A 22,835-nucleotide genomic window follows, 5' to 3' on the forward strand; every position below is an offset into this window, starting at 1 on the left:
ACTATTAACTTCTTATTCCTAGAAGGGATTTCATTCCCATACCAAGCATTTCAATCACTTCTTCTGGGTAAGGAGTCCGTGGGGTAGGAGGCAATAGTAGTACTAGTACTGACAGTTAATAGTGATCAGGGGCTGTGTGCCTGGCACTGTGCTGTGTGATTTACTTCTATTATTAAATCTTTAGAATAACTTTATGAAGCAAAAGCTATTACTGTCTATCCTCAGAATTAAGAGAAAAAGCTTTCCCCAAAATTAGCCCTCAGAAAAGAGGGCCTCCCCTTATATTAGAGTCTTACAAAGACTATCCCATTGTGGGGGTTGCTCTATTTTAAACCACAAAGTAGTTTAAGCAAATATCCCAATATTATGAAAATGCCTGTGGCTTGGGAGGCATTTGTGGTATTTCCATTTTATAGATGAGAAAACTGAGACTTTCAGAAGTTACATAACTTACCCAAGGTCACACAGCTCGTAAGCGGTACAGCCAGAATTCAAACCCAGGCATATAATATTACTCCCATCTCCTCAGTATTCATCCTGCTCAGATTTTTTTCTTTTACCTTTAAGAAGATTTCAGTGTTAGGGAATCGCTGATGTTTTCCTTCCTTCTTGTTAAGGTTTCATTAAGAGCAGAGAAGATCAGAAAATTTGTATGTACCTAGTCTGGAGCCGTGCTTTTATGGACGGCACTAGGAAGGTCTAGTTCACCTTCTGAGCCAAGGTGGTGTGGGATTCCCTCTGCTTCGTCCTTGCCAGATCACCTTGCCTCCCTTTGCTTTGATGGGAAATTCCTTTCTTCCTGAGTCAGTCTCTTACCTTGGCTCTAGTTGTAGGAGTTCTTCCTCATACTGAGCTGAAATCATTTTTCTTGGAATTTTGTCTCACAGAAAGGAGATCAAAATGTACCTGGCTTTGTCTCTTACTGTCTTCCCTCCTCCTCTCCCTCCCCCTCTTCTTCTTCCCTTTGCAATAAATGTTTCATTTTAGAATAATTTTAGATTTATAGAAAAATTGCCAAGATAATATACAGAATTTCTGTAAACCCTCACCTTATTGTTAAAATCATACTCTCTGGTGTATCCTCAAACATTTTGTCAAAACTAAGAAACTGACATTGGTATATTACTATTAATTATAAATGTAGACTTTAGTCTGATTTCACTAGTTTTTCTCTAACATCCTTTGTCTGTTCCAGGATCCCATCCAGGACATCACATTACATTTGGTCATTATGTTTCCTTAGTCTCATCTGGTGTGTGATAGTTTTTCATTCTCTCCTTATTTTTCATGACCTTGACAGTTTTAAGGGAGTGCTGATCAGGCATTCTGTAGACCATCCCTCAGTTGGGGTTTATCTGATGTTTTTGTTTTGGGGTTATGGGTTTGGGAGAAAAATACCACAAAAGGAGGAGCAATTCTCATCACATCATCTTAGGGGCCCATGATATCAATATGGCTTGTCACTGGTGATGGAAACCTTGATCTTCTGACTAAAGTAAAGTTATTCCTCCCTCCCCTTTCCATACACAGCTTTTTAGAAGCAAGTCACTATGTGCAGCCCCACACTTAAGAGATGAGGCAGTTAAGTTCTGCCTCCTGGAGGGAAGGTATCTACATAAGTTATTAGGAATTCTTCTGTTAAGGAGACTTTATTAATGCAGTCACTTACTCATATCAGTATGGAATGATGCATATTTATTTTATACTTTGAGTTGTAATCCATTACTACTTTAATTATTCTTTTGCTCAGATTGTCCCAGCTTTGGACACTGGAAGGTCTTCTAGTTGTCTCTTGTGTCCTTTTGACACACCCCCATTTGTTTGTTTATTTTTTGAAAGGACTTCCTTACTTTCTGGCACTACAGGATATTCCAGATTCCTCATGTATTTTCCCTGCCCTATCCCTGGAATTGACCATCTCTCCAAGGATCTCTGGTTTCTATTATTGGAGAATGATACCGGAAACTAAGATGTGACCACTGAGTGTGCTCATTGCTACTGGGGTATCACTACTCCTAGAACCTCTCAGTGGACAGAGGAAATACATGAACATATATCAGCCCCTGTTGCATGTGTATCTACAATATTTCTGCATCTACATTTGTTTCTATAGTAAAGCTTTTTTTTTTTGAGTATTTATATTTTGCTGTTTAGCCAACAGTGAGAATATGATTCACTACCTTCTACCACCAATGGTAATATTTTTTAAAGGGCAGAGGAAAGAAGGGAGAAGGAAGTGAAAGTGGAGATCTTAGCAGAATTATGACTTAAGAACTCAGTCATTCTCTAGTCAGATCATGTCATTTTAGAGATGAAGACATTCTAAGAAGTTTGCTGAGATCCAAAGAGGTTAAAGAAACTAGTTAGTGGAATAGTCAGGATTGGAATCTGGCTATTCAAAGGAATCTCTATTTCTCCATATCTCATGCCTCTTTAAGACTGATCAGTATTCTTGGCTTTGTATTCAATTCAGTTATTAACTTCTTGGGATGCATTAAGCAGGTTAAAATGTAATTTCAGGAACTGGTATGCAAGAGTATGACCTAGCCAACAGAAGTCAGCTACAGAGGGATTTTGCTCTCCAGTGACATATCTTAGATCAATAACTTGAAATTGATGCTCTGATGGCCAGATGTTAGTGAGTGAATCTTTGCAGATGATTATGATGATTACCCTGCCCTTTGCTACTTTTTATAACTATCTTTAAAAAAACTTTTTGCTCTGGGGAATCAGAGGGCTCCTATAGGACAGATTCTTGATGTATACACCTGCTTTTTAGAAATGGGATATAAAACAATGACGGAATCTGCTTAATGTCATCCAAGAAGTCGCTGATGGGGGAAAAAATGGAAAACGAAAGCTGCAGCCCCCCATGGCCCCTCTTTAAACATGCAAACCACACAGCTCCTCTCTTTTACATTGCTTTTTGGCAGGCAGCTTGTAAAGCAAAGAATAAACACTTGGAAGTTTCTCTTAAGAGATTCCTGAGGCTATAGGACAGTCCTAGGATGTCTTCAAACCTCCCAGCCATTTCCTTTTAGAAGTGGGTACGTTTATACTTGGTAAATCATGTCTTGTCACCATGTAACAGTAAAATCTCCTTTCTGTTCCTTTTCATTTGTACTTTATCCATTCCAAAGACTTACCATTTTATTTTTGTTTGGTACATTGTGAGCATCCAAGATTTTAGTGGAAATAAATGGTAACAGCTGTTTCTCGTGTACCAAATAATATAATTGTGAACCTTAACCTTGAGATGGTATGTCCAGATTTTTCCAGGTGTGGAAATGACTAGAAAGGCTCATTTGGGGTAGTCATCCCACTGCAGAATCACATTCAGCTGCCTGCCTGTCCACTTCATTCAGAGAGAGAGGTTTCTATATTTCTTTCTTTATTCCAACACTCCCTTCTTAACATGGCTTTTTCTTTAAATTAGTGCATATTTACCTGCATAAACATGTAGACACCCTAAAATCCCATCTTCCTTTCCTGCTTTATTTTTCTCCATAGCTCTTACCATCATTTAATATACTGTTAATATACTGTTAATATTTTACTTCCTTAACGTTTTAATTGTCCATTTTCCCCTAAGTAGGATGTAAGCTGTATGAGAGCAGGGTGTTTGCTCTGTTCACTGCTGTTTTCCCCAAACCCAGAGTAGCACCTGGAGCATGGTGGATGTTCAATGAACACTTCTGAATGACTAATGTGAAAGTTGCAAGTTGTGATTATTTGGCCCCTGATTTTAATATAAATATGAATAGTCAAGTTTATTTTACAGGGTTATTTTATATTATAGGTGAAATTGAATCACACTATTTAAACAGAGGATATATCTATTCACCAAAAACCTCAGAATTTATACCAGAAATGCACATAGTACCTTGGAAGTTATGCAGCTAACTTAGTAATTCAGTACTATTATCACATGAGAGGAATTTTTAAATTCTCTGCTAAATGTTACTCAAGAAATTGGTGGAATGTCTAAAAGCAATTTTTTTTTAAGTTGTAAGGTGAATTACCCTCAGATTTACCCAAAGATATCTTGAACCCTAAGTGACATTACCCAGTTTGATTACTTACTCTAGTTACCAGATTTAGCAGAAAATGACTTTTCATTGCTATAAAAAAAATCTATTCTGACTAATATTTGTCAGCTTAAAGTTACTAGAAAAACATGCTGAAAAATCCAAGATAACTCCTCTGAAAGAGTGTCAGCATTCATTTGTATATATAGATGCTGGCGTGTATTATTTTTAATCATATTCCTTTACAAATATATTATTTTTATTTAAAATTTCTAGTGTCTGAAGTGCTTACACTTTCATTCTTAAAATGCAGGGGCTCTTCTTTCTTTAAGCAATATGTAAGATAATAGAAAAGGATATGCAGTATGACCATTTGTTTTATGAACTGGATCTTTCAAAATAACAACTCTCATGCCAAAATTTCTACAGCATTCTCTCCAGGACAAGAAACAAACAAATAAAAAGCAGCCAACATTATAGACTTGTTTGCAAGCTTATCTCTCTGGGCTGATGTAGTGCATAAATTACGTCTCAGTGCAAGATTGACATATATCCTATTCCCCGCTTCTGTTTCAGAGCATTGGGGAGTCAACGATGTCTGTTGTGTTAAATCAGTTGCTGCCCATGATTAAGCCTTCAAACCAGAGGACCAATGATGACTATAGCCCTGAAGAGCTACTGGTCCTCCTGATATATATTTATTCTGTCAGTGGAGAGCTCTCAGTGGACAAAGACCTGAGTGAAGCAGAAGAAAAAGTGAAGAAAGCATTGGCTCAGGTCTTTTGTGAAGAGTCTGAATTGTCACCTTTGCTGCAAAAGATCACAGGTGAGTGTTTAACAAAAATGGAGAATGCAAACATCACTGATACAGAAAACAGGTTTAACAATGAAGGCACTTTGGGAAGAGGATGTAACCATCTTATTTGGAGTTGTTTAGAATTTCATGAGGCCTGATGAATGCTAGCCAGCCTTTAGGATTAGAGGTTTTTATTGCAGTTTGTTTTTTTTTTCCAGTTGTGGTAGTTGAAAGACCTTGCCACTTCTCTCTAGTTGTTTGTCAGAGTTCATGTTCTTAGAGCCAAGGCCTTGTTAAAAAATAGCACAATACTCACAGGGTGTAATATCTTAAGGAAAAATAAAATGTAATGCATCTTATTCAAAGGATTTCTGTTGACACATTCTCCTTGAAATTGTCATTTCAAACTTAAATTAAAAAAAAAAAAAAACTCTTTCCCTAAGATGTTACAATGTTGTGGAACTGAAAATTGCCATTTTCAAGAATAGTTTCATATTTTGACTTCTCATATTTCATTTTGAATCTGAATTAATTGGTAGTATCCAAAATAATACCTAAACATCCCAGTAAAGTAGGCTGTGCTGATTTGGGGGAAATATACCATTAAATATCATAGAACCTAACCATTTTCACCTCTAATAAGAACTGTGATATAACTTACGGAGATACCCATTTGTGTTATTCCGTATCAAATTCAGTAGTATTTATATTTTGTGTCAAGCTTATTTCCCATAGTATGGATTGAACCTGGGTCTGTTGGAGAGTGAGAAGTCATTAAAACTTACATGTAAAACTTAAATACTTTCAAAACATACCAAGTTTCCATGCATTCATGAATGTGTGGGTGTAGATGTGTGTAGACCTCTCCATTGGGGAAGGCTCAACTCAGGCCAATTATATGTCTTCTGATGCTTCTTCTTGTCCCCTGTTGTGCCTCGCTGGGGGGTTGGGGGGGGACGTCCAGCTTTCTCAGAAGCAGGCTGTGTCGCCGTCAACCCGAGCGTCCTGTGTGTGCACATTTTCCTTTGTGCCCACTGCTGCCCTTTCCTGCGTCTGGTTGTGAAAAATGAAACCCTGACAAGATGGAAACTGAGTGAAGTTTTCAGAGAAATGAAACATTTCCTTGCTCAGCATAGAACCTATTTGCCAGCTTAAAATCTACTCAAGAAGACTTGTGGGAGTTGTTCCGAGTTCATTAAGGTACAGCACCGTATGTGATCACATGTGTGTGTTTGACTTTAAATGAATATTGACTTAGAAAGGCTTCATACAGTTTCTGCAGTGCTTCGAACAGTGATTTGACTGAAAGTCAATTTGAACGCTAGGAGGACGTAACTGGAAGTTATTCTCAACATGCATGATTCCAGAGGCAGACAACAAAGACAGTGTGTTTTAGCAGGGGTTGTTTGGCTAGCTCCTCTGCAGCGTTAGTGTCTGACTGTATTATTTTGGGAATTGAAGCCATGCAGTCAGTGTTCATTTGATATTTGCTCAGCATGTTTATTGACCCAGCATTTCATTCCTTATTAGTTTCTCTATTTATGATGGCTCAGGATATTGCATTTTCTTGCTTTTAAATGTGATTTCACATTTTTAAGCACTTCTGTATATTCGTGTTTATATTAGGAAAGTTTGTAAGGTTAGCAGCTGAAGGTGAAAACAATAAGACTTTGTGGAAAGTTTAATATATTCTTAAAATTAGGAGACATCTTACTTTATAATACTATGTATACATTCCTACCTAGATTAACTTTGGATGTACAGTTTAAACAGGGTGGATAAGATGTGCTACTTAAGCCTGACACAGGTGAACTTGCCAGTGGAACACACCTGCATTGATCAACCTCTAGGACACCAAGGACTTGAATTTTTTAATTTTTATTTTTTAATTTTTCCAGCTTTATTGAGATATAATTGACATATAACACTGTGTAATTTTAAGGTGTACAATGTGATACTTTGAGACATGTATTTAGTATTGTAAAATATTTACCATGATAAGGTTAATTAACTGACCCATTACCTCACATGATTACTATTTTGTTGTTATGGTGAGAACATATAAACTCTTCTCATAGGAACTTTCAGGTATATGATAACAGTTTTGTCAATTATTGTCACCATGCTGTACATCACATCCCCAAAAACTACCCATCTTATAACTGGAAGTTTGTACCCTTTGACCAACATCTCCCCATTTCCCCTACCCCACCCCCGGCAACCACCATTATCTCTGCTTCTGTGAATTCAGTGTTTTTAGATTCCACATGTAAGTGAGATCGTATAGTATTTGTCTCTCTCTGTCTGATTTATTTCACTTAGTGTAATGCCCTAAAGGTCCATTTGTGTTGTTGCACATGGCAAGATTTCCCTCTTTTTTGTGGCTGAATAATATTCGTGTGTGTGTGTGTGTGTGTGTGTGTGTGAGAGAGAGAGAGAGAGAGAGAGAGAGAGAGAGAGAGAGAGAGAGAAAGAAAGAAAGAGAGAGAAAGAGAGAGAGAGAGATTTTCCTGATCTGTTCATCCATCGATGGACACTTAGGTTGTTTCCATGTCTTGGTTATCTTCAATAATGTAACAGTGAACAAGGGAACATAGATATCTCTTTGAGATAGTGATTTCATTCCTAGAAGGATTTGATTTCTAAAGACAGACTTTTACTTGGCCACAGTAGACATGCCCCTTAGTAAGTGTGTTGAAAATCACATGTCCTGAGAAGTAGGGTTTATGTTTACAGTTAGCTGCTGAAGAGAATGTTTACTCTACATCTCAGGCTCAGAAGTGATAGGATAGTGAGGCAGCGGTGATTCAGTCCTGTAGAGTGGGCTGGGATACCCCAGTGTGTACTGGAAGAATTGAACTGACTTCTAAATGTGCTTAGCCTATCGTGGAATTAGGTTAATTTAATTTGGCTTTTACAATGAACCCGCAAACAGTATTGCTCTTACATTATTCGAGTTTATAGCCTTGTTTTACTTGTTACTGGGTGGCAGAAATTATTTTATGTCTTGTGCACATTTTGTGGTTGATGAGATTTAGTTAAAAAGTATTATTGACAACAAGCAATTAACCAATATAAGAATTCTACTTTGTATGTAATTCTGTAATTTTACTAATCTTAACTGTTGACAGAATCAAGAAAGCAACACTTTTCCTGTGCTAAAAATGTAATCATGTTATTATCACCCAGCTACAAGTGATAGAACCAGGGTGGGAACCCAGGTTGTTCCGAATCTGGAGTCCATGCTTAAAACCTGCCACAAGCTCACTCCCATAGCCATGACATTTATTATATTCTGTAACTTGCACTTGCTTACACTTACTGTTTTATGCCATACATGTTCTCAACCATTCCATCATGTGCTTATTTTCTGAACCGTGACTTAACATTTGGTTAATATTGTAGATAGTACTCGTACTTTTTAATCTGTCTCTAATAGCTACTGACAGATGTTTCCTCGTACCTTCCTATTTTCGTACCTGTATCCTCTTTGTTTCTCCATTGCTATAAAGACATTAAAATATTATTTCTAGTCTTTGAAATCTCCTGGTTGTCTAGCTTTCTGAAACAGGAGTATCAAACTTAAATTCTTTGTATTTCAATAATATTTCTTGACAATAATTGCCCTGTATTTAAAAGTCACATTTCCCTTTATTTGTTAAATATATAATTTACTTTTGGCAATTTCTTTCATTTCTCCCCCTTCTTCCCTTTTTTGGAAAGGGCAGTGAGAAAGTGTGATTGGCAAAACAAAACAAAAATTAAGCACCGTCAGCGGCAGCATACTATTTTCTTTTTAATAGATACTTTTGAGGAGAGTGGTGGGCAAAAACTTTCTTTTCTACTCACACAAAATAGCAAGGGTTGGCTCTCAGGGAGGGTGTCAGGGATGGGAGCTGTAAAAAGAAAATCATTCTGGCCTGAATGTGTCTGTCAGTGTTGTGCTTTCTCGGTCTTGCTAAGTTCAAAGAGAGTATCGATTTCCGTATGTGTGAGTATTTGCATGGCAGTCACAAGAGAAAACAAAGGAAAACCATTTGAACTTTCTTCAGAGAGTGAAATCAAAACACTGGTTTTAAAGATCTGTGCAAACTTGGACTGTCATCATACAGGGAGGTGTATCAGAAAAAGCATAGGCTGAGATGCAGAAATCCTTGATTCAAAAGCCTGTCATTTCCTAGCAGGGTGTGTTAGTGGGTGAATCACCATCTTCGAACCTTGATAATAAACATAAGTGTCACACTGACCTCTCATGATTTTGCTGAGAATAAAATGATGTGTGTGAGCTAATTTTCGATCCATTTATAATAGGTCATTTTTTTTCCCATGGCTGTTATTATTTTGATAGCATCTTATTGTCACATAGGGCATTGCTTCCCAACCTTTTTCCTATTGTGATGCACGCAGACAATAGAAATGTTTGCATAGTCTACTGAGGTAAGTGGATGGGACTGGTGTGGTCAGAGGCAACGGGGAGGGGGTGGGGGTCCGACCACTCTAGGCGCTACCCAGGCGACCTGTGAACTGAGGGGAAGCGGCAGCTTGGCACACCTGTAACCTATTAAGGCAAATCAGTGCTCTAAGGCATGTCGGCCAGAAGGCTCTGGAATCAGGAAATAAAGAAAAATACAACTTGAGTATGATTTTTGACACCCAAAACTATTTTGGAAAAATTTCTTTTGGGTGAATGATTTTTATATTATTCATTCCTTTGTTTCCCTGAATTTTTATATTGTCTTTAAAGAACAAGTCAGTAGGGATTAGATCTGTTTTGTTAGGTTTAGTATAAAGCCAGGGGGTAAATGATTAAAAATATCTAAAAATTCTATCATTAAAGATAGAGGCATGATGATACTATGGAAACTAATTTATATTTATTAGATTCTCATTTTACTTCTGTTGATAATTTGGGATTACCAGTTACAGTATTACTGCATTAAGATTGTACCTGGATATATGTAATGGAAAATTTACCAGGTTAACTTACATAATAAATAAAAATAACTTTTTTTTTCTCAGCAGGAGGTTCAGAGACAGGACTCATGATCCTTCTGGCTTCTTTCCTCCCTCTCTCTCTCTCCCTCCCTCCCTCCCTCCTTCCCTTCCCTCCTTTCAGTGTAGTTGCAACATCGTAGCCATGGGGTAGATATTTCTCTTTGATGTATTGTGTCCCTGCCTCAGGCAAGGAAGAGGACGAATGATAGTAAAAGAGAAATACTAGTGGAGTCTGCCCTTTCTTATATCAGGAAAACAATAGCTTTCTGTAGAACTGGGTTTCATGATCACCTCTGGCTACCAGAGAATCTAATGAGTATTTTTACCTGGGCATGTATTTGTTATGAACAAAGTCGGGGTTCTGTTAGAAGAGAGAAGGTGAGAATGAGCATTAGGTAAGAAACTTGAGTTTGCTGCAGTTATCATTATAGGCTTCCCTGACAGGGGAAGTTCTGGGGCAAGATAATATACTGTGAGGTGGAGTGCTGCCCAGGGTGCTTTAGCTTTACAGTTACAGTATTGATATTCTTGTACAATATATACTGAAATAACACGCTATTGTGTGATAGCATCATTTGATTTATATCGCAAGTATTTTAAATTTGTCAGTATTTATTCAACATGCCTATGCACCTGGCATTATCCTAAGCTCTCTAAGGATTGAAACCCTGGGGGCAGCGGTAGTTGAGTGTAAAGGCTCTGAGCAGAGGATCTGGAGTCAGGTGGATCTGGGTTCTAGTTCTGACTCTGGATCATAGTAGTTGTGGGATCTTGAGTAAGTCATTTAACTTCACTGATTCTCAGTTTCCTCATGAATAAAATGGACATAGCAATAGTACCAAACTCATGAGATAAAATAGTTTATCAAACTGCTTGGCACAGATCATGGCATATAATGTGTTGTCAGCATATGTTATTTATGTCACCATCATTATTTTATCATTACTGTTACTTTATTATTACCATCGCCATTATCATCAGCAGGCAATATCTCTCTTTAAAGTGCTTACAGTTATTTTAGGGACAAGAGGAATACAGAAAACACTGCAGAATAACAGAATATTATATCAATATAATGACACATCCAAAAATGTGTGAATTTGAATGCTATGATGACTCAGTATTAAATGACGTCTATGAACAAAAAATTTCAAGTTACCGTATGTACTCGGTCTGGCCAAGTAGAATCCTATATAGACAAGAATTGGGGAAATATCAGGTAATAACAGCATTATAATATCAGATAATCCTGATTAATACTATAGTGTTCAAAGTACTTTCATATACAATATCTTCTTTGATCTGAAAAGAATATATAAGTTTGAGCCATGAATTTACACGTCTAAAAAATATACCCCAAATATCTGAGCTCAAATGAAATATATCTATAATGCTAAGTTCTCTTTGAGACAATTTATTCAAAATATACTGCTAGTTTTTTGGACATGGTTTGGGACAGAGAATATGAAATTGTATTTAACATTGAAAATAGAAGAGTTATAGTTTTCAGCGTTTTTCTACTTTTTCCATAGCAAGTCCCTCTCTAATAAACCTTTTGTCCTTAGGTGAAACCCAGGTACATTTTTGAGAGGTCCCGTAGTTGCCTGGGTTTTCATAATAGTTATAAGATTTCATATGGCATATATTATTATGTTTTATGGATGGAAAAGTTCTCAATGATTATCCATTCTGAGAAATGAGACATGAGAAAATCAAGGTCCCCCAAAGATTGACCAATTTGCCTCAGATTACCAATCAATAGCCTATTCAGTGCAAGGATGGGACTGGAAACTCTGTCTCCTGATTCCCGTCCAGAATTCTCTTTACTAGATTAGTGATCCCCAACCTTTAGCTCATGGATCCCTGGGACAATATAGGAGTTGGAACAAAAGGTTCACTTCTCTGTGTGTGCTTTATGCATCATCCAGAAACCAAGTATTACTCTTCACATATAAATATACAAATATTTGTAGGTGTTATTGTAATTTATAAAATACAAATTTATTTAGAGATATTGCTGAAATTATAGAATTTTTATCCTTTGTATTTTTCAGTTAACAGACACCAAAAGCATTATTATATGATGTCCTCATACTTTAAAACTTTTTGAAATCATGAGTTGCAATTGGAGACTCACACTCCAGTGCTTACAGGGACCAGCAAGTATTATAATAACTAAAATAGGTTAGGTTTTGAAAAAAACAACAATGAAAACGCAATGATAATTAGCAAAGGATATTCAGTCTTAATAAAAGGGGCAATAGGGAGTAGTGGGGACTGTGTCAAACTGGAGAGCCTGTGATTGTTTCCAGGAGAGCATAAGTGTAATATTGCTAGTCTCTCAAGAAAACAGGAGTCTGAGGGATTTTTTTTTAATTTGAAATTAACCAAGTTTTAAAAAATTGGCTTATTTTCTAAAATACTGCATGAGTGAAAGAGACCTTATTGAAGGGCCAAATTCAGCCTGTGGGCTTACAGGTTGCAGTCTTTATACTAGATACTGCCTCGGGTACTGATTACAGAGAAAAACTTTTGAATCTCTAACTCTGGAACCTACTAGAAGTCAGAAAGATCTTCAGGCAGATGAAATGATACACTAAGTTCTAGTAGAAAGCAAAGGAAAGGACCTAGTGACTTCCTTTTTCATCTTCTTTTAACCAAAAAGAAAAAAATCAGATTTGTTTACATTTAATCTGGCATAAGTTTACCAATGAAGTAGCGTAGGTTTTCCTTCCAAACAGACTCTGTAAAGCTACCATCTAAGTGGAAGTAGACTTCTCACAGAACTCTGACTATTGGGCAGAAAGTGCTAGGAGGCGACTAATATTAGGATGACATCTCAGGAAAATAAAGTCAGCTGGGAAGTCTCTCTTACCTGCATGAGAAGAGCTTCCCAGCACAGGGAACTGACATTGGGACTTAAGTGTCAGTAGGGATGTTACTAAGACATTTTAGGGCTTTAAAATATTACAATGTGAAAAGTCAGTTTTGTGGGAGGGGTGGTGCCTAAGTTCTCAAATCTCATGAAGATAGTATTTTTCTAGCTACATCTATAGTCATGCTTCCTTTGCTATGTAATTCCTAAGACTTTGGCATAAAATAATGGCAGGATTCCTGTTACTCTAACTGGAATAATCAGAACTTCACATTAATTGGTATAAAATGTATAAATTATCTTCATGATAGACCATGATTTTTAAAATCATCTTCAACTTTTTTAAAGTTTTAATTTTAAGGGATCTTTTCCCTAAGTTTTTTCTTTTCTATTCCTTCTCACTTTGTCTATTGTCCTGTTTAAGTTAAACCATGTACAACAAATGAGGAAAGGCAGGTCCAGTTTGGAAAGTACTGTTCTTAAGGACACTGAAGGTAAGAATAGTGAGCTCTCAACTGGCATCCACTTGCATTCTCTACTGGACATCTAAACAGAGGACTCTGAATGAGGAAGGAGTTGAGAATTTGTTTTCAGTGGATTTGTGGAAAGCATCTTATGGTGCTTTTAGGTCTGCTTTCCAATGGAAGGCATATATACACCCTTATCCTTAGAAAAACAAAGCCACATTCTACAACCAAGAATAAAAATCTATTTGCAATGATTTGTTTATGACAGCTTTCCTCTTTTCAAAAAGTTCAGGTAAATGTAGGCCATATAAAAATTATTATTGCTATTCATGGCTGCCACTTTATTATGAAAACTTTCATCTCCATCAGCACAAGACATAGACATTTTATTATGTTAGTAGAGGTTTGTCTTTCAAACAAAGCATTTTTCATCGTTGGTCAAGTACTTTTCCCAGCCTTGTAGAAAGTCAGTCTTCTTTGTAAAATATGAAGTACTAACCAACAGAGAGTTGTAAAAGATGAGGAACTAATGAGAGTTTCTCCTCATATACTTCCTTCACTCTACTGCTGTGCCTTCTTTACTCACCTCACAGCTTTCCTTCAGTAATTCGTCAACTTTCAGAGTAGGCATTTCTGCAGATTTCTGCTCCAAAGGGCACTATTTCAATTGGAAACCAGTTTTCAGGATTTCAGAAATCTTTCCCTTGAAAATTTGTTCCTTGAACCTTGAGCATCAACAATGACAAGGATGTTGCTGTGGTAACCAGGAGAGTGATCCTGAAAGTTCATTGCCAGCCTTCATGTTCCCCAGACTTGTATGAAAACTCTAGCTCACTACAGTAAATGACAAGAGTCCAGGACCATGACAGCAGAACCCACTCACTCAGCTGAAAGAGGACTTCAGGAGGAACAGAAAAACTCACTTCAGAAAGGATTCTGCCGCATCTCTTGGTTCTAATTTATGGATTCTCAGTTATTGTGGTGTTCCAGAATTAGACTTTTCATTAAGGAATATACCTTCATTTCTAGTGTTTCAGGTTTCTTGTTTCAGGGCTGCCAAAACAAAACAAAACAACAGCTTTAAAGACTTGTTTTCCGTTATGGTTTGCAACACTGTTTGGTATAATAGGGTCTATTTTTTCTCTTGATTTCTAAGATTTCTGCTGGAAACTCTGATGAAGAACATATGTCTGCCCTAAATCACTCCCATGAGAAATGTTGGAACTGTTACATTTAGTTTTACTGTCCAACATATTAAAGTAGTTAACCACAGCACATATTACAAAATGGCTATATCAAGCAAAGTTTAAAATGTTTAGTTCATATTTAAAATATATCACTAGCTGCATAGAAAAATATTGAGAGCTACCTATTAAGGTAGCTAACCAGTTAAGTAATTTTGCAAAGATATTAATGGATCACTACAGATTATTTTCTCAAATACTTCATTTTTCCATGCCAGATCATAAAAACGATCATTCTTAACTAAGGCACTGAAACAGATCTTCTTGCAGTGATATTTATATATGTACAACTGCACGAGACAGACTGCCCGTGTCACTAATTTTTATGTCTGCACATGATGCCAATAGTAATAACTGTGTATGTGACAAAGAGATTAAAAATTGCTGACTCTTATTAACTGCACACTTGATTTATCAGTTTCTCATGAAAGGGAAGAAATGGAATGCATGGAACACAGGGTAGGTTTCTTAAACACAGAGCTATGTATCAAATAGGAGTGACTGAGTAATGTGGTTAAATTTTTACTCCTAAATATGCCAATAGGTGTGTAACCTGAAAGTAAGTCACTTAGCTTGCTTCAGATTCAGGATCCTCATCATAAAATGAGAGTCTTATTAGGTGAATCCAAGGTTTCTTCTTTCACTACCATTCTATGGTTCTGGCTTCTTTTGCTTTCTTATTTTTGTCTGAATCAGTGTATTCCTTTCCCGACCTCTGAATCAGCTCCTCCTCAATACCATGCTGTCTTTTCCAGGATATCACTGTCATCTCAGGAGGGACACGATGGAGTCATTGACTCAACCTCATCCCCTAGAGCAGTCGGCTGCTCCTGGCAGCCCATCTCTATTTCCTTTGAGATGCTGTTTACATCTCTCCAAAAATGCTCCCTGTTCTCCAGGCACACAGAGGCCCACGGCCTTCTCCCTAAAGTCCCTGGCTCCACACCTGCCCACCCATTCATCCTGCCTGCTGATACCAGGTTAATATTCTTAAATTTAATTTTACATTTTATAGCTTTAAAAAGGTTTTTCCTCCACTATTACAGTCATACTTCCTCTTTGTAGAAAATTTGGAAATGTAGAGAACAATGTAGAAGCCACATGTAAATTTCATTTTACTGAGTTTTGATGAAAAACATATTTGCCATTCTGTCTTTTGTGAATTGTCATGGTCTTTTCCTACTGAGTTATTAATTTTGTTCTTAATGATTTTAAATTAGAACACTTGTATTATTAAGGTTATTAATACCTAGTCATATATTTTGCTAACATGTCTTCCTAGTTGGTATTTGCCTTTCATATTTGCTCGTGTGGAAAGTATGGAGACAGAGCTATCTGTGTTCAGGAGTTTGGGGGCAGGGGCTCCAACAGTGTGATCAGGACTCTCTACACCTTCTAAGATTTTCTTTCTTCTAAGTACTGACCTCATTCTTTTCTATCACAACTGCCTCTGTGTGACCTCTCATCCCTCCCAGCCATTCCTGGCTTACATCATTCCAGAATACCAACCCAGGGGAAAAAGAGAGCTTTTTTTCTTCCGAGGGTTGTAGATCAATCCTAGGAAATGAAACTGACTGACTTCTAGTCACTGTTTCCAGGGGAAATGGGGTTCTCTTCAGCCAAGCTGAGTCTTGTGCCCATTACTACCTCGGGGAATGGGCAGGAGGGATACGGGGACAAGGACTTGGAGAATGGGCAGTGGGCTGTGATTGACAGTCTATCATTGCCATTTAGAATAGAGTGATTCCACAACGGAAGGGGCACTGACATGCAAAAGCTAGATAGGTCCACCATGAGAACATTCACTAATAAGCCAGTTTTGTTTCTTTATTAAAAAATACATCTTATCTCTTCCCCTTGAGCATGGTATTTTGCCTGTAAATGAATGAAGATATCATTGGCACCAGAGTAATTGCTTCAAGAGTAGGTATTTGTATACCCCAAATTAACTGTCTGGAATTTTCACTAATGTTTTAGAAAACAGCATCAGAACAACTGTGGGCTAAGGTCTAAAGCTGCTTTCACCATGTGATTGCCCCTCGACACTCTAGTAGCAGTAATTGTCCTGTCATTGGATGGCTGTGTAATTATATGTAATTCTTTGAATATAAGCATTAGAAGGGCAGTGATGTCATTTGGATGAATTTTAAAGCTCCGTTCATGTTTATATGTTCCTTAAAATACTTGTAATTGTCTTTTTTTCTTGATTACAGAGATGTACTTGTTCATTGTAGAATACTTGGAAGATCTTTTGCTCTTTAATCAACACAGAATCAAATTTAAAATTACCTATAAACCCACTACCCAGAAAACTACTGTTAATATTTTGTTGTGTATTTGATGATCTATTGGTAAGCAGACATTCAGTTGGCATATATGCTTCCCAAGTGAAGATATCGGGTGAGATTTTAAGTGTGTTTTGCAGTTTATCTGTTAAGTCAGTGTCTAGAATAAGGAAGGCACAGGTATAATGTCAACAGATGGGTTTTTGAAACTAATATTGGAAAGGTAGTTGTTGAGAATGTTGGTGTTGATTCCACATCCCAAGTTCTAGGAGACATTATCCTTCAAAAGTCAAATTACTCTTAATCAGAATATAAAAGAGAATACTCTTAGCCAAAAAGAGAGGATTATTAGGACGTCAGGTAGGAGGGACACCACTTAGGTAGAAGTAATTGAGCCTAGAATTTCTGCAGAAGGAAATTAAAGAGACACAATAGGCTCGAGGCTCTGACTTACTTCATTACGTGAGAGTAGAAGATTAGTATTTTAAGAACCAGAAGGAGAACATATGTGTACAACCATGATGATAGTCATTTGTACTTTGAAATTTAGTTTCAAATGTAACCAAGGATGCAATTCCCACAGAAGCCTGACTTTTTCTGCCTTCGTGTATTGTCTGTTTATTCTGTCCTTAGCACCTGGACAGAACTGGTCCCAAACGGAATGGTAATTTTCACTGAAGTGTTTAGAAAATGAAGGCCCCTTTTCTGCTTTTTTTTTTTTTTCTTTCTTTCTTATTAAACACAGGACATATGCCTGCACCTCTTCGTCAGGCTCTTGAGTTGTTGCCAGCCTGACAGAGAGCCATCTGGGACAGGAAACTGATGGGGTGTATGTTCATTAACAATGTATATTTCCAACGTGTAAAATGCTTTAGGGTTTTAATTTTAGATGCTGTGTTTTTGTCCAAACTATACTCTAAAATAATTGGACTCTTTATTTCCTTATTTTTGTTGTGGCAGTTAAGAAAAACAGTTAAATCCGATCAACCTGTTATTTTCATACAATGATATAGGATTTGGGGTTTACTTTCTGTACGGGTCACCACCTTGCAAAGAATTCAGTCTTTGGCCAAAAAAAGGTTTCTTCATAGTTAAAATGTGATTGAATACTTCCTCACTGGAAAGGCACGCCCTTTCTGTCAAAGTGCAGGAACAATGCACCATGTAAACAGAGTAAGCAAGAACACTTGAGTTAGAGCTGACATTATTGGGGGCATCTCTGATGTGTGAGAAGTGAAGCACATGTTTTCATCTTTAAAAAAGCAGAATGCTTTAAAATTTTTTCCTGCAACAGATATCAAGGCATCATTTTTTTTCTGTGATTGTATCTTTGTTGTTATTTTTAAACGTTAATCTCTCGTTTATCATCCCTCTTCTCTATTTCTGCCTCCTAATCTCACACGTCTGAGAGAAGTCAGAAAACTGGTCACCTTGGGAGTTTGCACGCTGTATTCTTAATGATTTCAAATAGTTCTCCTTGAGAATGCAGAAGGCCAGACAAAATGACGTCATCTGAGATGAGTACAGCCTTTTATTTTAGAAATGGGTGTTTAATGGCTTTTGACTTGAGAGTGATTATAGCATTTCAGAGCAACAACCCTTCCAGATATTAGGCTGCAAGTGTTGAAGCTGTTTTATATCAGGGCCACTACACACAGAGTTTAGAATAGAACAAAACTGCCAGGGTTTATTTGTTGGAACTTCTTGGTAGGTTATGTACAAATAACAATCAAAATATTAAACCTCTAATTAATTCCTTATTGTTTTTATCTTTGCAATTTTCTCTCGAGCCAATTTATGCCTTATATTTATGTAAAATTCAGATTCAACATATGAAAAATCTGGGAAAAAGTTCTGAGAACATAGATATGTTGGCTTTTTGATTGGCTTTTTTAAGGACATGGCTCTTGTTTTACAATTTGGCAGTGAAAAATAATCAGTATTTTGTTTATACCATAGAATAGCAAAAATGACCATGATCAGGCTGAAAAAAATCTGGGTCATTATTCTCCAGGGTAGGGAGGAGCTAGAAATGGTTACCAAGTAATGTGCTACACCCATGATGTCCTCTGTGTCTGGACCAAAGGGACACACCCTCTGCAATGGACTTTTCAGAGCAAGAGAATGTCATTTTTCCATATCACCTTTTCACTCTGGAGGCCGTTTTATTCTTTTGTACCTTTTGTTCCAGCCATAGGCTTTTTAGTTCCTTAAACACGTTACAATCCATCCAACCAACTCCCCACCCCAGTTCTGTTAACCCCTTCAGAGCTCATATTCAACCCCATGTCCTGGGGTCAGTCTCCTCTGCCTGTCCACACTAGCTCAGCGCCCTCCTCCCTCATCATACATGTAGTGAACAGTTTATTATGTATTTGTGTGATAATTTGGTTAGTGTCTGTCCCCCCCAACCCCAGACCATAAACCCCATCAGTTTATCTCAAGCACCGACTATGCTTGGGGACATGTGGAAGGCTCTTAATAAGTACAGTATTTATCGAATGGATGAGGGAATATGAAAGCTGCTATGGCTCAGCTCCAGTGTTTCATCAGACACTGCAACACAGCAAATATGCTGCAGCTTTACCAGAGGACCTCCACTCTGGAGAACAGAAATGCTGGCTGAAGAAGAGAATGGAACATGGAAAGAAGCCACGCCCTGTTAGTGAGAGTTTGGAAATCCCATTGTTTGAAACATAGTGAAGAAAATATTTCACACAGTGAAAAACGGTATTGGCCATGAGTAGAACTATTATTTTGTATTTTCATATTTTTATGCCCCCAGATTTTAAATTCTGGAGGTTTCTGGTTAAATTCACTGTTTCTTTCTCCATTTCTCCTTATTTACTTATTTTTTTCCACCTTGATTGTTTTGCCCTTCTTCTCTTTCCTCCCCTTGTCTTGTTTTCCTGGCCAGCTAGTGAGCCTGCCATTCAGCCACACCTGGAACGCAAAACATTTTTTAACTTAACTTTGAAACCTCAGGCCAGTTCTTCTCCAACCTGAATATAACCAGGATGAAACCAGCCCCAGAACGTCTGTGGGAGTCCTTTGGCCTGTGGAAAAAACCATGGGAGCTGGAGAGATTCCTCTCAAGGTGGTGATTCTTGGGAATCCGGCTCTCCCATGCACACAGCTCATTTCTGCAGTTAGGTGGGCCGGTTGCTTATCCCACAGTGTGAGGGGCTTCACAGTACCAGTTCCATGAAGGCAAGTAAATGTCATGTAAATACCATCATTTGAAAATCAGTATGATATAATCTAATGCATTCAGGCTTTAAATTTTTTTTTTAGATCAGCTGTTCTTTCTCCTGCCTTCCCTCCTCAGTTCGTTCCTTTCTTCTTTCAGCCAGTTTTTATGAAGGGACAATGTGCCCCTAAGGTGGTGCTGAATTAAAAGGTGCAGTCGTAGATAGGGTGGGCAAGGTGTGTGTTGTCAGGGAATTCCTTTTAATGGGAGAGGGTCTCTCTTCGATGCTACAGTTCCAGCTGAATCCCTGCAGTCTCCCCTCAGCCCCCTCAGCACGGTTCCCTCCCTTTATCCACCCTTAACAGGAGGAATGCCGGTCAGCAGGATCCAGCTGTAGCCTCCTGACTAGTGTTGCTTAGCAAACCTCCCCCAGCCAGCTTCTGTAGTCCTTTCTGCCTGCTCTCCCAAACCTTCCTCTCCCAGCCTGGACAGAACCAGAACCATTTCTCCAGAAATGTTTTCTAAAATAACTTTTTTTGGCACCACATCTGCCACTCCCACCCTTCTGCTGTCTACCTCCATACCTAATAATCAGGCCCTAAACTGTGGGAGTCAGTCATGAAGTTAGCATTCCTAGTATTCTGTTAGCTATTCATTGATAAAGAAAAGGCCTAGAGTATACAATGTTTGATATAAAGTGGAGGAGGGTGTTTGCTCCCAGCCCGGAGTATCTGTCGGCTGCTTACATGTGACCTGGAGCATCGTCGTCAGGCACGTGTGCCCATTGATAGAAACGTGAGCTGGCATCCTGGCTTCTGAGTTCAGCTTCTCAAACCAGGAGCTGACCAGCCTGAGCACTCTTTGTTTTTCTTACATATAGAAGAATATGTGATAACTTTTTATTCCTATGATGGATGGGAAAATTGCAAAAGGCTAGTGATTGAGAATGAGAAAGCTTTAGATCCAGGCATATCATATGCTCAAGAACTCTTAATTTTTTGCTCCTCAGGGTTTGAATAATTTTATTTTCATCTCTACAATAAAGAATTTTCCAATTGTGCTATATTTTAACATCATTTCCTATGCCTAAAATACACCCCCTGCTCCATCCCATTCTTACCAGTAAAAGTCCCACCTGTTCTTTCTTATTCCTTCTCTAATCATTCCAGCCCACAGTGACCCCATGCCTCAGTATAAGTTTTTGACAGTCCCAGGGCACTTATATTTCTGTTGCCTCATATGGTTGATATTTGCACATGTGTGTTCTTCCTACCTGGTGATCTTAGACAGGTTACTTATTCTCTCTTTGCCTCCACTAGTCCATCTTCTTTTATTTATGTATTTACTTACTTACTTGGTTACTTACAGAGGTACTGGGAATTGAACTCAGGACCTTGTGCATGCTAAGCACATGCTCTACCACTGAGCTATACTCCCCCCTGCCTTGTCCATCTTTAAAATGGGAGTATAATAATACCTATCTCATTGGATTGCTGTATATAGCCCTTAGCAGTACTCAGCTACTGTTGTTTGTTTTCTCTTCTGTTACCTTAAGCTCTTTGAGGGCAGCAACCATGTATTATTCACCTTTGCATTGCTGGCTCCCTTTTTAAAATCGTGCTGCTGGATGAAGGAAGAGGTAAAGACTGGGTGGTGACATTTTCATGATGCTCTTCACTTTTCTCTATTCCTAGACTTGGTTCAAACGGCAGAGACAACTCACCCTTTGGGCTCTAGAACTGATTCTGAGATTGTTATGTGATGAGGGAAATATTTGATAATGATTGCTATTTTCTATAAAATCTTGCTTTATAAAACTCTGCTGTATGTCAGGACACTTTTTCTTCTATTCCTGATAAACCAAATGCCATAAACAATATGTCATCTTCCTGGAAGTAGATCTAGATATTCTTCTCCAAAGCCACTTTACTCGTCTAGGAATTGACGCTCTCAGTTTTCTTTCATTCATACATATTTGGAACTGAAACATTTTAACTTTATAAGGAAAGTACATTTAACCTATGCATAGTTGAGATGAACTTACTTTGTTCTTACACTTCCTTCCTCTGAAGGAAACCTTACAGATTCGGTTATACTCACCTGACCCTCAACTTTCACTGGTCCAACTATGTGAAGGTGGGTTATCAGACACCAGTGGGTTTCCCTGTATGAGAAGAGCATCAATAGAGTTGGTCTTTCTCTTTCTTAAGTACTTGGTTCCATGCTCCTAGCATACCAATCAGCACTAATAGGGATTAATATTTGTTGTACACCATAATGTCTAGACATGGCATCAAAACCATCTTGTGGGATGACTTAGCTCACTGAACTCATAGTCTGAAGGATGCAGGAAGATTCTGGCCTTCTAGTAGGACAAAGCCCTACCCCAGCAAAACTCTATTCCAACCGCCTCGTCACTGGGGCACACAGAGCCCTTGTTCCCTGGCTCCCCAGGATGAGAGTTCTTCGACTGCTGGTACCACAGACGGGCCTGTGAAGATCCATTTGGATTCTTCCCTAAAGTGGTTTCCAGGCACTATTCCACACACCAGCTAAATCAGAATCACCGGAGAGAGTTGTTCTATGTACAGCTGTGCGAGCCCTGCTTCAGACCTGCTCTATCGGAAAGCTGAGGGGTCAGGTCTGGGGGTCCGTAGGGAACTGGAGCAGTATGTTCTTTCAGGCATGGGAGGGGGCTTTCCCTTGAGACATCACCCCACTCGAGGTATCTGGGACCTCACTCTCTCTTCTGGGGCACTTAAACAAGGTCCCAGGTTATGGAGTGGGGTGGGAGTTGTCCACTCAGAGGTGATCAGTTGGCAGAGTCCCAGGTATCAACGAGCATCATTTCTTACATGCACTTGACTGGTGACTGGCTGGCCATGTCTGCCACTGCCCCTTACACAGCTATTAAGTGAAGGTGCTAGAATTGAAACATAGGCCCATCTAGGGCCA

General features: G+C 38.3%; 1 protein-coding gene across 2 annotated transcripts in view; it reads left to right on the forward strand.

Moving 5' to 3' along the window:
- Window positions 1-22,835, forward strand: part of SCFD2 (sec1 family domain containing 2) — a 357,920-nt gene that overhangs the window by 140,084 nt on the left and 195,001 nt on the right. For both annotated transcript variants that reach the window (XM_031434663.2, XM_010992837.3), the window contains exon 5: window positions 4,605-4,854. In XM_031434663.2, coding sequence (XP_031290523.1) covers window positions 4,605-4,854 — 250 coding nt within the window. The remainder of the gene's footprint in view (window positions 1-4,604; window positions 4,855-22,835) is intronic.

This window comes from Camelus dromedarius, chromosome 1 (assembly GCF_036321535.1).
Source record: "Camelus dromedarius isolate mCamDro1 chromosome 1, mCamDro1.pat, whole genome shotgun sequence".
Lineage (NCBI taxonomy): Eukaryota > Metazoa > Chordata > Mammalia > Artiodactyla > Camelidae > Camelus > Camelus dromedarius.